Genomic DNA, 16,781 nt, shown 5'->3' with positions numbered 1-16,781 from the left:
TGTGAGAATCAAGTGTTGTTTCTGCATTAGAATTGTATAATATTATTTTTATTTTATGATCTCCGCTATCATAGTTCTTTTTGGGAGTCCCTCTACTTAACTTGGGGAAGATCTCTGATAAGTTTACATCACTTATCGTATAGACGAACCTTCCCAGGAACGCATACTCTGTATATAGGTGTATATATGTATATTTTGCCACATACACTGCAAGAATATCCTGCATGAGAGCAAACCAGAGAACAAGCCATGGCCTGCCCGAGGAAGCGCCTGAAGAGACATTGGGAAGGCCTGACATCATCCCCCAGTGCTCTTTGTTTAACGATGATGACTTTAAAGAAAATCACCATATCAGTAGGACAAGGAGAGCACCGAGACATCTTGGATGATTACTGACTGGCACCAGATAACAAATAAATTAACAAGTAAATAGCAAATGTAAATTCTTCTGATAAGATTGTGAACCTGGAGTACCCAGCCATTGGGGAAACAGGGGAGGGGGAGGCAAAGGGGAGAAAACAGGGTATGAAGGCTGTCATGTTGTGCCCATAGGCGCGCTCCTACTTGTGGGACGCCCGCCATTGCAATCGCGAATAAATTTTGCTTTTATCAGAGATACCGTCCTGACAAAAATTACTTGGATTATTTCCAACACTGACTCACAGTAATTTAGCACTCAACTGAGAGGCAGCTCTTCACAGTCAAATTTCAATTATGCTCACAACGGTGTAACGAATCGCTCTGCATTTCTTTACTAATATCAAGGGTGATCCCAAAACATTTTAAAATCAATTGCTAAGATATAAAGGGAAACCTTTAGCCCACCCCCAGAAAGCAATAGCCATTAAGATTAAGTATGGCAGCTTTAGTATTTCCCAGGTAACAAGGTTAGAATAACGACATCAGTAATGAAAAGCTTAAGAGCATGGCAGTTCTTCAGTACTAAAAGCAACAACAAAGTAAAACCCCGTGCTCAACAGAAATCTAACAAAGACTGGGCAAAAAATTCCAAGGTTTTGAAGTTTGTTCTGCCAGCTGTGTGCCCTGCATGCTAATGGTGTCGCACACATCAGCACCAATGGAGACGAGCTTCTGAAAACCAAGCACTGTGCTGCAACTCGGTCAAGACATGCGGCAGCAGAGATCAGAAGATCACGACTGGACCTAATAAGATGAGTAATGTCTTGAAGAAGGCTGCATCAGAAAAGCAATACCTCCGTCCCCAAGGATCACACCTCTCCAGGACTAGTCAGTGCTTCTCTCATCTTCCAGACTGATCCTGAGCAAGTTTTATCCAAATTAACTCTGCTTCTGGGGCATGAAGGAGACCTATGCTTTTCTTACTGCTCCAAGGTATAAATGCATTTTTCTCATTTAATATAATCTAGTTTATAGACAAAGTTATGTTGGTCAGTAGAGGCACTTAGCATTCTTAGCTTGTTTATTCCTCTCACCTCTCACCTTTCTCCTCATCGTCTCTATTGCTTTACCAAGTATCTGCCATTCATTCTGCAGCAACATTCTTATGTCATCACAAATGTCATGACCAAATGCCTTCTGAGTGTCAATCCATCTATGCTCTCACACAGCTCTCAACTTACAAAGACCCACAAAGAAGGAAGGGAAGAAAAAGGAGAAGTTATGCCTAAAGACACGCAGGTATGAGAGGAACTTCTGAACTACGCATTTTTCTTTTCAACAATTCTCAGCTCTCTAATGATATCGGCAGATTGACTGCATCTTAGCTGAGGCACAAGTACAGTTTTGGAGGACTCAGATTTGGCGCACAGCCTTGAGATCACAGTTCTGCCACTCCTGCAGTCAGCTCGGGGTCACAGCCACCCTGAGGCAGCACTGCGACAGTAAGCATCGCTGATCTTCAGGTGACGCTGTGCAGAATCTCCTGCCCAGAGCTGATCAAGTCTGACAGACCAGAGCTATCTCTGCACAAGGCCATCTACTGCATCCCACAGTAACTTATCACACACGTTTTTCCATTTCCCAAGGTAACCAAGCTCAGCCCAGGTGCTCTCACTGCCTCACACAACAGGAAGCTGACTGGTCCAGTACTGTCAGTCAATGTGGAACACATCCTTCTCTATTTCCAGCCATTAACGATGAATTAATTTCCCTTACTGAGAAGAATGACAGTAAGTATCAGCTAAAAAACTGAGACTACAACAGCATGCTGCTTTTTGCAGTCTTGGTAAAGAGGCAACATCAGTATAGCAGTAAAGGGCCAGGCAGTCCTCCAGAATGGAACAATATCCACCGTGAGGTTAAAACCAGAACACTTATCCTAGACAGCTTCTCCTGTAAGAACGCGCATGAGATACGTAACGTGTAGCATTCAGAAGAGCATGAAGGCAAGAGATGAAGTATTTTTATTCTGATTTCCTAAAACTAAGGATAGTATATTGGACACATTCATGCATTCCCTTCTCAACTGATCTCTGAAACAACAGAAAGTTAAGCCATATTGGAGATGAAAGCACTCAGGAGATGGGATCAGGAAAACTTCAGATTTCATCTTCTAACAGCACTGAAAGAATCGCAGAACAGAATGGCTCAGGCCATCTGCCTGATTTCATATATATGCAGTTAATTTGCATTTCTCTTGGTACTGAGATATACACCAGGAACTCCTGAAAGCACGAGGAAACAATTAATCCTGAGCCTACAAACATTCAGCACTGCCCAGCATGCAGCACCTGCTAGCAGGCAGTTACACTGCCATGCAATCTTCTCTGGAGTTACTTTCTTCCACTGCGAGAACAAGTGCTTTAGTGTTCCCTTAGGCTAAATACATACTGACAGGTGGACTGAGGACAGGTGGTAACTCATTTTCTAAGAATACAAAAGGTAATCAGTATCTGTTATTCACCTTGGTTCTAACTTAATAATTTTTCAGCTACGATCACAAATGGCAGTATATCAAAGAGTTTCATTTCAAGGCATTAATACGAATATCTTAAAAAGCAGTACTGGAAATATTAAATCAAATTCCCAAGAGAGCAGGCAGTGCCTTTATCTGCCTGAGCAAAGCAAAACCCCACAATTCTGTAAGTCAGAAATTGCAGTTTATCAGTCTCAAAGCACATCACTGACAGTAGCTGTAAGTTCTCCATCTGAAGGACAAGTCTGGCTCAGTCAGATGAAGGTAAATGAAAAGTAAAGTCAGGAATACTGCATTTACCAACATTCATGTGTTACCTACAGAAAACAGAGGCAGAATAGATTTAAGCTCACTTTGAAGTAACTTTTCAACTTTATCCTGTTTCAAATTGTAACACAGAATGCAGCTGCCTCAAGGGGACAGAGGCTCGAATGAAAATTTCTGTGCTATGCTTAAAGTAGTGGATAAATTAGTGTGCACACTGTACGTGCATTAAAGACAAAGGGAAAGAAAGGAAAAAAATGGCAACAGCCAACCTTTTGAAGGGTAACATTCTGTTTTTAAATGTCAACTTTATCCATCTGAGAGAGTATGACTCAAAGGAAAGTTGAACTTTCCTGTAAGTGAAAGTGTGTGCTCTACTGAAACAGACACAAGGTTTGATCTATGACTGAATTTACCTGGGCCAAGCTCATCCATAGGTATCATATCACGACTCCCAGTTTTCTCATTATCTGTAAGACAGAAGCATGGAATAACTGTAACTGTTCAAGTTACATCTGCTTTTCTCAACACCTGGTACTTTCAAATTAGTCTCAGAACCAGAGAGGTCCTTAAAGTACTGGATTCAGACCTGGAGAAAAACTTTCAGCTGCCATCCATTCAGAAAGGAAAATATAATTTAAGCTCTCCAGACAACACATGAAATCCTTATTTTCTGCTTTGGACTAACCTCCACTTAACAAGCTTCTCTTAAGTTCCACCTTACAACTATCCCAAATTCTCCCAGATTATTCTAACTGATCCTGCTGTTTTCTCAACTTGCTCGCAGTACTGGCAGTGCACATTTTGCAAGAGAAGGAAAACTACAGACTATCATCCCGTTACTGTGAGTTAAAAAGCACTGTACAAATAATACATTCACTCCTTCCCGTCTTGCCCTTCCTTCCACTTCCCATAACACTGTTGTGGCAAATTCAGCAAGCAAGCAAAACACATACAGAAAGTGGGAACCAGCAGAACCGACCTTGGCTCTTATCCACCAGCGGCAAAGTGCTGTCATCATAGCCAGACCTGCCAGCAGCAGCCTTGGAACTCTTTGGCGTTGCAGAAACAGACTTCAAAACAAAAACCAGGTAAATATGAAACTGCTGTTCTGGGAAATCAAACAAGTAAACAGTGTGAAGTAAGAGCACATACTGGTTCTAAATCCACTCCTGTTACAGCACGGCAGAGGAGTTTTTTTAAATTTTATTTTCATACAGATTTGTTAGTGGAATTTTTTTTGGGGGGGGTTATCTACACCACTGCACTGTCGGTCTGTAAAAGGAGCTCAACCTTGTCAGAAGAGAAGGTAAAGAGGCTGCACATCCAGAACTAGTGACTGCCTGGGCCGCTGCCTGAAATAAAGTTCATATGAGAAAAAACACAGTTGACAAAAGGCATGCTAAGTCTCCCTTGAGCAAAGCACATGCACTTGGCCCACATAGCTTCCTAAAACTAAAAAGCTACATTTCATAGACCAGTGAAAAACTGATCCATGAAGTGCATGATGTTACAACTGAACAGGTTACAATATTTTTCCATTACCTCAAAGAACAGAATTAAAGCGTGTTCCCTACCAGACACCAATACTGCACTAAGTGAGGCACCTTCCAGTCAGCTGATTTCCATAACTACTAACTAAACCTAAGACCCAGCATTCTTACCTGGAAGTGTGATTTGTTCCAGCCATCTTTCTGCAGAGCATTTCGTAACTCCTTGTAGCTCCAGATCATCTGAAGAACGTGAGACGCTGCTTTTGTTTCTCGAGGAGACTGGCTGATTTGCAAAATAAAATCACAATGTTCAATATCAAGCAATATATAGGACTATTCATATGCCAACTTCTCCAACGCACCAAAACAATATCCAGGAGGTACCTACTACTTCACAGAGCTATCCATTGGCTTATCAGTTTTAAGATGTATATAAAATAATTCAGTGACTTCTTCACATGCACAGGTATCTGCTGACAAAAGAACCCAAGAAGTCAAAATGTGCAGATTTTTGTGTTTTCATACTGCCTTCGTGGGCAAGCACGGACACCAGGGTGCTCTTGTCATTTTGTAGTTGTCACTAATAGAAAGCAGATGGATTTCATTCTGCTTGGATTTATTTACAGAAAAAAAAGAAGCACAACAAACACACACAAGGTCTGAGCTGCCTTTAGCCAAAACAATTTCTGCACATCCTTAAACGCTTTATTTAAAACACATCAGTGGCAATCCTTGAAAGGATTGGTGACATATTCTAAGATGTCATGCTCTAACAGGCTTTCACCCAATTTTTTTTTTTTTAAGTTACAAATCTACTGAGAGGGTGACTTTTTATTGTGTATATGTTTGTTTAGCTACACTTCTGAAAGGCTAGAATAGCTTCAGAAAGCAAAAAACTACTGTGCATTGTGGTATTTTCAAGTTTGCAGTGAGCTTTAATACATTTTGCTTTCACCTGTTCCCTCACCTTGACTTGCTGATTGCCACCAGCTTCTGAATGCCCTGTGTCTGGATCAGAGACCTTGCATTTTCTGAGCTGTCAGTAATGATTTCGTGGATTGTATTCAATACAGCAACCACTGTATCCTCTTCCAGGTTCTTTGCAGATCTCTGCTGCCTGCTAGGCAAATTTCTAACCAGCTCACTCATGGCATAACTACCTGGAAAAGTGGAAGAGATACCACTGGTCAGCCCTAGTAATCCTTTCAGCTTCCCATCCTGAATGAAAACTTCAAGGGTGCTTGCCAGGTTAAAACAATTAATAATGCAAGTGTTTTGAACATCATGACTGTGACTTTATGGTGCATTTATCATTCATTATTTCAAGATGACTAAGAGTTGATATCCAAAACAGAACTCCTTCATCATGAATACTAAAAGGCTAAGAGGGGAAAAAAAGCAGATTTTATAACGATTTTACAGCCAGCATCTATCATACTTCACAATGCCTGAGGCAAAAAGCATCCAGTAGCTGCTGCTACCGCCACATATTCATGCTGATACACGCACATGGTTTACTCAGTGTAGCCTTCCAATAGGCCTTCTGGGGCAAGGTGTGCAGCCACGCATCTATTAACCTTCTTCCAACAAAGGTAAGAGCATTTCCTCCTGGGTGCAGTTGGCCTTCACATCATATGGTACTGGAGAAAAACCAAGGAGCTGGGAGTTTATCACTCCCACGTGTGTGTCTGCACCATTCACCTAGCTACACCTCTGAACTATTCAAAGAGAAACCTGATGTGTTAGGGCAGAATTCCACCTGGCCACCTGTTAGTATCAACTTGGATGATGGCCCTGAACAAGTGCTGAATACTTCCTGGTCTGACAAGTCACAGTTTAAACAGACATCAGTTAAATACAGAGGCATCCAGAGGAAAACACAACTGACAGCTGAACCTTTCTGATTATATGCACAGAAATGCATATTTACCCCACTGGAAAAGAGCTAGTGAGCACTGCTGAAAAACTAATTTAAAGACTATGTCTCTGGTAAGTTGTTTAGTATCCAGCTTCTACAGTACCTGCCACAGGAAGGAGGTCATGATGGAAAACAAAGGGAAAACTCCAGATTTTCCTTCATGACCCCAAACAAGTTCAGCCACTCTGATCTCAACAGTGGGCCTAAGGAGGAACACAGCTGTCAGCAACCTCTGCATGTGACCAGTAGCACGCTCCGTGCCAGCTAGAGCTAAGAGGCAGTCTGCTAACCCACCCAGCAAAAATCTGTATTTTAGTCCTTAGGAATCTCTCCTTAAACCATGGCCTGTTTAAGTGGACTGGAAATACATTCTGAGATGACAACCTTTCACTTGGTGGCTACACAGAATAACCTTGGAGAACAGTGATAGAAACTGCATAGAAAACGAATCCTCAGGCAGCTGACAAAAAGGAGATGTCTCTCAAAAGCATCCAAGATTCCAGCCTGCTAAGAAAAGTTCTGAAGATACCTATAAGGTCTTTATTGCGGCGATCCATGGAAAGGTTTCTCAAAGCAATTGACACAGCCCTCACAACCTTGTCAGAGTCGGACTGGAGTAGCTCCACCAGCACTGGCAAACCTCTCTCTTTCCGCACTGTTGCACGAATGTATGTGGACCACTGAACAAAACAAGGGAAAAAGAAACAACACAAAATATCGTGAGCTCATATACCCACTCTTTCTTGCCTTTGGCATTTCTTTCAGTGCTGCAATTCTTTTTTTTCTCCCGCGAACACCAGTTAAGATGTGTATGCTGATGCATCTGAAACAACCTATCAGTCACGTTCATCAAGCACCACAGAGAAAACAATGTGGAGGTTCAGCCTGCAGCTTAGTAAGCTGATGGAGAAAGAGGACAGAAATGGAAGGAATTTCATTTGCCAGCCAGCATCTGTTCTGTACACATCACAGTGTGAAAACACATTCCCCTGGATTAGGAAAAATAGGTCATTTGCAGGGAACAGTAAGGCATCCAAAGCATGTTATCTTCTTCTACCTTCAATTTTGTGCTATTTTACTCTGTTTCATGATTGATTTTAAAATAGGTATTCAAGACAGTTGCAAAACACCACCCTGCTGATCTTCAGGCTTCTGCTCGCTCCAGGTTTGCCACACAGCTCTAGAAATGATCAGGTATTGAGCATTAGCTGATTAGTAGTAGGGCTGGCTCAGAGAGAAAATCAGAGGACACTTCATAGTACAGTTTCTGACAGCCTAATGAATTAAGCATTCACAACAGGACCATCTAACAATGAGCTTTTCTGAAGGGGCGTGGCAACAGTTAAGTAGTTTAAGTAGTAAAACCAGCTCATGGTTAAATTGTCACGAGCTCAGTGACATTTGCACATAAACACCATCTGTTCAGAAGATGCAAAGCATCTTAAGTGGGCAAATGAATCGGAAATAATTTCTTCACCTTCTTCCTTCTTAAAGGGCACAAGGTAACAGTGCAGTTACAACGGATGTAGCTCTGCTCTTTACTTGCATCAAGTAACGACTAAAGACAAGATTGCACTCACAGTCCAGTTGCCAGCACTGAGATTCTGCAAAGCCCCTGCTGCAGCTTCCAGAGTGTTGAAGTTCTGACTTTCGGTGAGGATGGAAAGGTACAGTCGGACCACATCTGGTTGGTACAGTAATTCAAAGCCTGCAGGTGGGGAAGAGGACAATGAAGTAAAAAGAGAAAAGTAGAGAAGGCATGTATGAACAAACACAGAACATACCTTTATTTAATCACATCAGAGAGCAGCTGAGAGAAAGCTGTGCTATGGAAAGAAGGGTTTCTGCCATATTCAGAATATTTCATTCACTCCTGTGAACGCAGTGCACATGGGAACTCACCTACAGGACATTCAGCTAGACTGCAGGTCCCTTTGATTGCTGGTAAGTTGATCATTCTTTCTGAAACCTGTGCTATGCTATGTAACTGTCTAGCAGGTTGAGTACATGTAGTACACATAGTAACAAGGTGGCATGAGACAATGACAGAACAATTCTTATCTTGCATCTGTAGACTGTAACTTCAACTTGCACTCCTTTTATTTTTTTCATTCAAACTGTCTCAGACATCAACAAACAGGTCACAGAGAGCAAGCTGCAATCCCATCATCCACCCCCTTCTCACACCTACGTAAGGAAAGAAAGATGTCAGAATGACTAGAATTCTCAACTGGTAGGAGAGGGAGAAATACTGCCTCCAGTTCAAATATTAGGTAAAGAAGTACACCAGCATTGCATTACACTGGGACACTGCAACAGACACATAACATCTCAGTATCCCCAGAGTCACTGCTGCAGCTTCGCAATTTAGGCACGTCAGGAATGGGAACTATTCCAGCTCTGCCATGCATTTCCTTTTGTGACGCTGAGTAACTGACAGTAGCAACCGTGTGTCTATTTCCTCATCTCCAAAGATCAGGGTTTATCCACCTAACCACAGTACGAGGGCACTGCTTTAGACAAGGACTGAAGTGGCAGTTCCACGTTAGTAACAAACTGTGGATATTTTCAAGCAATCCTACCTTCCTTTTGTCACTAAGTGCCTCACAACACTGAATTGATGAAGGAGGAATATGCAAGCAGCCAGTTAGAGCACTTCCCCATCAAATAGGATCCAGGAGATTGTAGTGTTGTTCAGAAAATGTCAACAACAAACAAATAACTTCCCCAGAATTGCTTTGGTGAGTGCAGGAAAGCACAAACCACCTACAGGTAACAGAGACACAGCTACAGTGACTGCAGCTGTAAGACATTTCTGAACTGATGGCTTTCGGGGAGTTTGCAATTAGCAGGTGTTACTTGTGAAAACATTTATGGAAAAAAGAATGGCATGAAAGCAAGTATGAAGGTATGGACGAGCCTGAGGAAGCAGGAAATGTGAAGCCTGTCCTTAATAGAAGACTTTTTTTTTGCATGTACAGACAAAAAGAATGTTTCTCACATAACAAGATGCTGTCCCACGAGTGTAGCATAACTCAAAGCAAGTTTTCCACTAGTAAGACAGGAAACCTACAAACAGAAATCACGCCCTCTCTTCAATACTTTCTCTTCACAAATCACCCCCTATTCAAATATGTACTTTTATCATATTTCAGACATCTCAAATCAAACCCAGAAGCAAGAGAACTGAAAAATGCTATTCTATCAAATGGATATACTGTCAGAAACTTCCTTTTAGAAATCCTCCGTCACTGAAGAGGATTAAAAAGCGTTCTAAAATGAAAGCCTTACATTCTAGCTCTGCTTTTCCCTATTTTTCATCATAGTTATCGCTGTGGCACTATGTTAGCCATGATCTCTCAAAACCCTAATCCTCATCTAATATTAACCTAATATTAATTAATTAACTAATATTAACTTCATCTAATGTTAACATAAGGCCACGTTAACACTTTTGGATGTACAGGGCTTATTTATCCCTCTGAAGACACACTTTATCAGCCCAGGCTTTCTTTGCTCCACACCAGAAAACTGATCAGTGCCTCAAGCATCCACGAGCTCCGTGCCGTCTTACACATTCCCTGTCCAGCCTCCTCACATGCATTCCAGCATGCAGCCATGCTTTTTGAACTGCTGGATTGTTAACCTGCTGCAGACTGCTTTTACTGCCACCACTTGCCTGTTATGTGACACCTACAGATAAGTGCAAGCTGCAACAGGTGGCAATCCCCAAAGGCATCCTGCCAATCCATAGCACTTTCTCCCCTCTTCCCTGCTGTCCTCTCCTTGCACTGGGATCACTGCCCCCTGTATCGAATGCTTAGAAAAACTCCAGTTATGTAATACATGAAGCATGAACAGCTGTACAGCTCTTCTCTGTTCCGTGAATAAGTGTGACTATCTGACTCCAGTATGACCTCCACATCACCTCTCTCCTCTGCTGCTTCACAAGGTGAATTGGCAATCCCAGGACTCCTCAAGAAAAAGCACTGCTGCCTGCTAAGTGCATAGTGTTACTTTCCTGAACACTAACACTTAACAAATCTCTTAGGATAGCTTGCCAGAATTTGGAAGCTGTGTTACCTTTCACGGAAGCTTAGCTGAAGCATGAATCAGATATGCAAAAAGCTGAAAGTAGGTTCATTAATTTTCAGAGAAAACTCATGCAGAACATGTATTGCGTCTGTACTTGAGCTCAGAGTAGCCTGCCACTGAGCAGAGTGCAATTCTGTACTCAGTCTTCTGATGGCTTTGTTCTAAATTGCCTGGCCATATCTACAGCATACTTGGCAACTGCCCCACAAGTTGCCCTCTCCTTTAAGTGCAGTCTAAAATTTACCCTTTCTGTTCCCTTTTGGTTAGACATCCTTCCTTCCTTCCTTCTCGGGGTATGAATGCTGAGAAGCACACAGAAGCAATAACCCTCTCACCTCCACTTATCTCCTGCAGACAGAGCTGTATTCCAGTCACGCACCTCTTGCTCCCTTTCTGTCATTACTTCTCTTCATGCATGGAAGCCTCTCCTTTTTCCTACTTACTAATGTTAGAGCATCTCAAAAACGTCCCCATACTGTTCAATAACACATAGCATTTCTTCTACCAATCACCAACGCGTTTCTGCTTTGGGCTGCAATCCCTCAGCTGCCTGGTGAGCAATTCTCACTTCATTCCATATGACCCCATTTTCCAGCTGTATTTATGCTGCCCTGTTAACATCTGTTTTAAAAGGAGTTAATAAATGCTATACACCATATATGAGACCTTCTCCTCCCTCATGTCACTCCCCACCTTGGGGACCTCCACCTGCTGCACGCTGCCAGCACTGCATATAATCTGTGCTAGCAAACTGCAGGCAGGGGTTGCTAAACCAAAGTGTTAGGAACGACTCTCATGCACAACTGCTCATGAGCAGAGATGAGGACCTAACAGCAATAAAGTTACATCTCCACCAGAGGGTTTCTCCCTCACTGACAGCAAGCTGACACTTTTCATAAGCATTATACTCTCCTAAAAAGAAACAAACAAGTTTTGTATTTTCTCCATCTATCTCCTGTCCTAATGAGTCCAGCTTTGCTATTTAGAGGATGCTATTTGTCTGAGTTATTATCAATTTCCTTCCAGCACTGCATGGAGGCCTTGCACATCTTTCTGCAAAGCGCTTCAAGCACGTTCCTGGGAAGCACAGCTGGTCTCACCTCCATTAAGCACCTGCTTCTCTTCTAAACTGATTTCCTTAATTTCAGGATCATCTTAATTATTTTTTTCAGGTAATGCTGCCTTTGTGCAATCTATAGCTAATTGCTTATATCCCCCCCTCTTTTTTTTTTTTTTTAAAAGAAAATGAGAAAAGGAGGGTCATTAGCAATAGGTAATATATCAAATGAGAAAAACAGCACATGCTTTCCTTTTTCTTTAAAAAAAGCTGTTATGGTTATAGCCCAGATTCAGCACTGCCCTACCAAAGATCATTCCTCCCAGAATAAATGAGACCTTTTCCTTAGGTTACAGACTTGTGCTGAGTTGCAATCTATACTGTTTCCTTCTGGAAAAGCATGGGGATAAATCTTTTCTTTCTCCCCCCTCCCCCAACTCCATTGTAAAATGCAAAGCAAACTATTTGGCTATATTAGCTTTTTCCTTTTAGATAAATGGAAAATGCCTCGGACACTGATGTCATTGTGTCAGGCCTGTTACAACATCTAAGCATTCTCCCCAGCTGCTGGCATAAATGTGTACACAAAGAAAGGTCTTCCACATTAAATTCACCTTCACCAACACACTGTGGTGTCAACCTTACGACAAAAGGAAGATGAGCTTCTCTGCATCCAAGTTGTTCAAAATGGGCAATGGGATCAATTCTGTGCCATGCTCACCCCACCAAGTGCTGCCAACTGGAGCATCCTTTGTTTGCCCACAGAACACTAACAGCACACACAGCAATTTTAATCCTGAACGTAAAAAACCTGAGGAATGAACTGAAGATCCAAACCAGCCCATTCAGCTCTCAGCCACAAGCAGCAGCTCCTGGATCACCTCATCCACAAATTTACGTGCTTTCATTTTAGCATTTAGTGATGATATTGTGCCCATATACTTGACTACATTCTGGCAATAACAAACCACCTCATCAGTTTCCTCTCTCTGATATACCAGTTTAATCCCACATTTAGACATCTCTCTTTGGAGCAAAGTTGCTAAGCCTAATTCCCTTTACAACTCACACAATTTAGGATTTATTATCACCCTACAGGCACAGGCAACTACACACGTACATATACTGGTCAGATTAAGTCCTATTGCTGGAGCAGATGCAATGCTTTATTTTTTATTCTTCTAAAATCTCTGGCTTGCTGTTTCAAACAAGAGATTGTCATATGAGTTAGAAGGACACAGGGAGCACTGTAGGAAATAGAAAACAAAACAAAAAACCTTAGTTGCCGAGGGAAAAAAAAAACCCTAAAGTCACTGAAATGAACTCTGACAATTACTTGTCTTCGCAGTATTTACTGAGATGTTTACATTACTGTTTTAATTCAGACCACTTTCAAAGCAAATTTCCCAACTGCCCGTACTCACTGCGCCTTAGTTCCCAACACACAGCACTTGCAGCACCATCTGGACACATCCTGGGATGAAACTAAACCAACAGATGCACTCCAGGACCAAATCGAGGGTGTGCTAACAAGGAATACAAGTTCAAGAGCTGCTTGCTGATGCGCTCACTGTGCTGGGCAGCTCGGCGCAGGATGTGGCAGCTACCGGCAGATGGAGCGAGAGCCCAAACCGCAACGTCTCTGCAAGGTCACACACTAACAGACTTGGTAGAAAAAAGAAAGCAGCTGCCTAAGTGAGCAGGAAGCTACGAGCCAAAAGAAGTAAAAAATCATGTCTCTAAAAGAAACTAGCAAGTTGATTGTGGAAGAAACGCTTCACAAATTTTCAGCTCCTGCCCTCTGTTGCTAGCATGCTGCAACCTCATTACAAACTGTGCAGTTCATGCTTTGCAAGTCGAACAGTTGTGAACCAGAATTCAGAATCTTCTACAGAAATATTTTCAGAACGTAAGCAGCCAATCAGTCTAGCAGTTCAACAGCTCCCATTCCAGGAACGCCTCACCCTACAGAACATTTAAAAAGGGGGGGGGAGAAGGAGGGGAAGGCAGCTGGTTAGTTTTGTGAAAACAGCAATCAGATCCTTAAAACAATACTAATAAAACAAACACACAGTAAACCCCATCAGCCCCACTCCATCTGTATGCTGTGTTTCAGCCCCCGGTGCACAGCTTGAATGCCAACCTCAACTTGCAAGATTCTTCTAATTGAAAGTCTTAACAGTAGTGAAAACGCAGCCAGCTCCAGCAGAGCCAAATGCTCGGAGTCACTGATGGAGAATGCACCTTGACACAGGTGCATATAAGCATACTGAATGTCACACAACAGAGGCATAAACTTGTTCAGTGGATGAAGCAGTAATAGGTAAAAGGTTTTTAATAGTCCTTGTAGCTTTCACTTCAATGTGCAGCACAAGGCAGGACAGGCATTACGCTTACTGCTGAGATCCAGTCAAGAATGCAGCATCCACCACCAAGCAGGAGCTCCAACAGTGGGTAGTGTTGAAAAGAACAACCAGAATAATATGGAACACATGAGACTCAAATCAGGCTTGAAAGAATGTTATGAGATTTTCTGTTTAGAAAAGGAACACCACAGTGTGTGACCTTCCCTGCCAATCTAAGTCGCACACAAGTTCTACAATTACATAAATACCTCCCAGTTTACCACCTAGTTCCACAATGCAAAAAGCAATGGCTTGCTAGCTAAAAGGGGAAGCAGCTCCCTCACGCCACAAGGATGTAACAAGGACATCAGCAGTACTTCAAAATGTGGAGGAATGCAAAAATAAAACAAGGAACTGATCTGCAGGGAAGGCAGAAGAGCAGCAAGGAAAGGGAACGGGAAGGCAAGGTGGTGCAGGAGAAATAAGGATGCCTGAGAAAACAGACTGTCTGTAGCTATTTCTATTACTCACATTTCTCAAGCTCCACAAGCTGTCACCAGGGTATCTCTCTTACAGAGATGACTTCCTATGAAATTGATTATATTTCATTTCATAACAAAGAATATGCAATTTAACAGAGATGGCTCAATTAAACACAACCTATTTTGACCTTGTGCGAATTCCAATACTTCTGCTTTCTGTGAGCAAATATTTTAAGACTAAAACAGCTCTCCCTTTCCAAGCAGCATTCCTCCCAACAGCAACTGACGCACTGCCCAGTAACAAAGGCTTTTTTCAAGTCTGTGCAGCTAAGTCTCTTGGCAACAGGAGATGTTCAGTTAACAACTCTTTCCTCTGTTCACTAATCAGTTGAGAAGGCTCTGGAGGACCAATACTTAATAAGGATCTGAATGGTGCTGCAGATAACTAGAGCACTACCCAAGCTACCCGTTCAAAAGGAGAATACAATGTCCCCATAGGCTGCTACTGAAGGGCAGGAAATACCTGGCAGCAAGGCTGATGCAGAGAATGAATTGCTGAAGGTCTCCTCTCAAAGCAATAGCAGGCATGATGGTGAACTGCAGCACGTTTAAGCTTTTGTAGGTCACTTTTAGTGGTGCTTTTGAGAAACACCATTATTACAAGCTGTAATGCTGAGGATCCAAAGCAAATGTAAAGCCCTTTCACCAAATGATTAAAATGGATGGCATGCAAATAGCCTCCTTTACCCCAGTCCTTACGGTACATGAACTGTTAACACTGCTTTACGTCTCCACCTGATGCAAAGTTACTTTTTATTTACTTCACAGTGATAACAGAATGTATTTTCTTTTAAAGGAGTAGGACAGATGTTATTTCTAAAGTCTCACTGAACACCATTCTCTCTCTCTCTCTCTCACACATGGCACGCACCTTGGAGTCTCTTCTTTATAAGCTACATACCAAAAGCAATCTGTCTGAAAGCACAGGTTCCCCTTTTTCCACAGTCTGCTTGCCATGGTGTTTGCAAGCCCCCAGAATGGACTCCAAGCTCGAGAGTGCAAAACCCCAAAGTGAGGGGTGGTTCAAAGTCCTGGCTCACACAAGGAAAGGAACAAGAACAGAATTCTCAGCAAAGGTCTCCCAGCTCCGCCATGTTTCAGAGCATGATGCCACTACTCTTGCAAGGGTATCGTGCTCAGGGTAGCTCAGGCACACCTTGGACTCTAAGCTATGGATGAACACTCCTGCTTGGAGAAATTCTGTGTACTCATGGTAGTTTTATGGGTAGTTTTATGGCAGTTTACTCCTGCCTCAACTGCTATAGCATTTGAAGACAGAAGACAGATTAGGCGGATCACGCTGGCCATCCTACTGAGAGCAGATCGATACGCTAGGAAAGCAGAAATGCAAATGCTCCTGGATGCAAACAATCTTGCTTGCTGCCTCCAGGGAAGCTTTCTCCTTAAGCTACCAGGTTGGACACGTGCCTCTAACAGCTGTTACCAAAAGGACAGTGGGCACAGGGTTGATGCACATGGCACCAGGGACTTCTTAATCAGACAGCAATTTGGCCCGTGCATACAAGATCAATACCAAGCAGACCATCGATCACATTATGTTTCTCTGAGAGGGAAAACCTGAATTTCCAGACATTGTCTGCTGCAGAACAGCAGTATCAGAACAACAGTGGACAAGGTCAAATGTCCAGGCTTATCCTTTCAGACTTCAGAGACGCCGCTGCTATGACTGACCACGGCTGCTTCTGATGAATCTGTTCCTGTCTCCACTGCCATCCAGAATTGCACTTGACTGACTTGTTAATTTTTTTCTCCCAGAAAGGGCCCAGATGGCAGTGCTTGGTGACTGCACACATGCCCTGAGGGATATCTCCTTGTGTGTGGTACCAAACAACTCTATTTTGTCACCCCTCCTATTCTGTCACAGATAGCAATTGCAAGGACTGCACAATCAAGCTAGAAATTAGAACACTGCTGATCCAGCCTGGCTTCTGGCATTTGGGCAAGTTTACATGAGCAGAGAACATGGAAAGCCAGGAAGACGTCCTCTTACTGACCTCAAAGCTGTAACCACAAGTCAAGAACACACGGGGATGCCATAGTCATCAAAATCCATAGCACAAAAACAGACAGTTTACCATTGGTAATTCTGGAAAAGATAAGGTGATGAGGCAACATGACAGAAGGCCTTATTTGATAGAAGTAGGTGTGAA

At 42.6% G+C, this 16,781-nt stretch overlaps 1 protein-coding gene across 10 annotated transcripts in view; it reads right to left on the bottom strand.

Annotated features, from left to right (window-relative positions):
* Positions 1 to 3,454: 3,454 nt before the first annotated feature.
* ARVCF (ARVCF delta catenin family member) overlaps positions 3,455 to 16,781 on the bottom strand; it is a 201,410-nt gene continuing 188,083 nt past the window's right edge. For all 10 annotated transcript variants that reach the window (XM_042828541.1, XM_042828542.1, XM_042828545.1 and 7 more), the window contains 6 exons: positions 8,152 to 8,279; positions 7,101 to 7,251; positions 5,621 to 5,813; positions 4,825 to 4,936; positions 4,143 to 4,233; positions 3,455 to 3,630 (listed from right to left, as the gene is read on the bottom strand). In XM_042828541.1, the coding sequence (XP_042684475.1) occupies positions 3,470 to 3,630; positions 4,143 to 4,233; positions 4,825 to 4,936; positions 5,621 to 5,813; positions 7,101 to 7,251; positions 8,152 to 8,279 (836 nt within the window). In that variant the 3' untranslated portion in view covers positions 3,455 to 3,469. The remainder of the gene's footprint in view (positions 3,631 to 4,142; positions 4,234 to 4,824; positions 4,937 to 5,620; positions 5,814 to 7,100; positions 7,252 to 8,151; positions 8,280 to 16,781) is intronic.

The sequence above is a fragment of the Centrocercus urophasianus genome, unplaced genomic scaffold (assembly GCF_019232065.1).
Source record: "Centrocercus urophasianus isolate 14NV4802_14NV808 unplaced genomic scaffold, USGS_Curo_1.0 seq_30, whole genome shotgun sequence".
Taxonomy (NCBI): Eukaryota; Metazoa; Chordata; class Aves; order Galliformes; family Phasianidae; genus Centrocercus; species Centrocercus urophasianus.
This window is presented reverse-complemented; position numbering and strand designations above follow the sequence as displayed.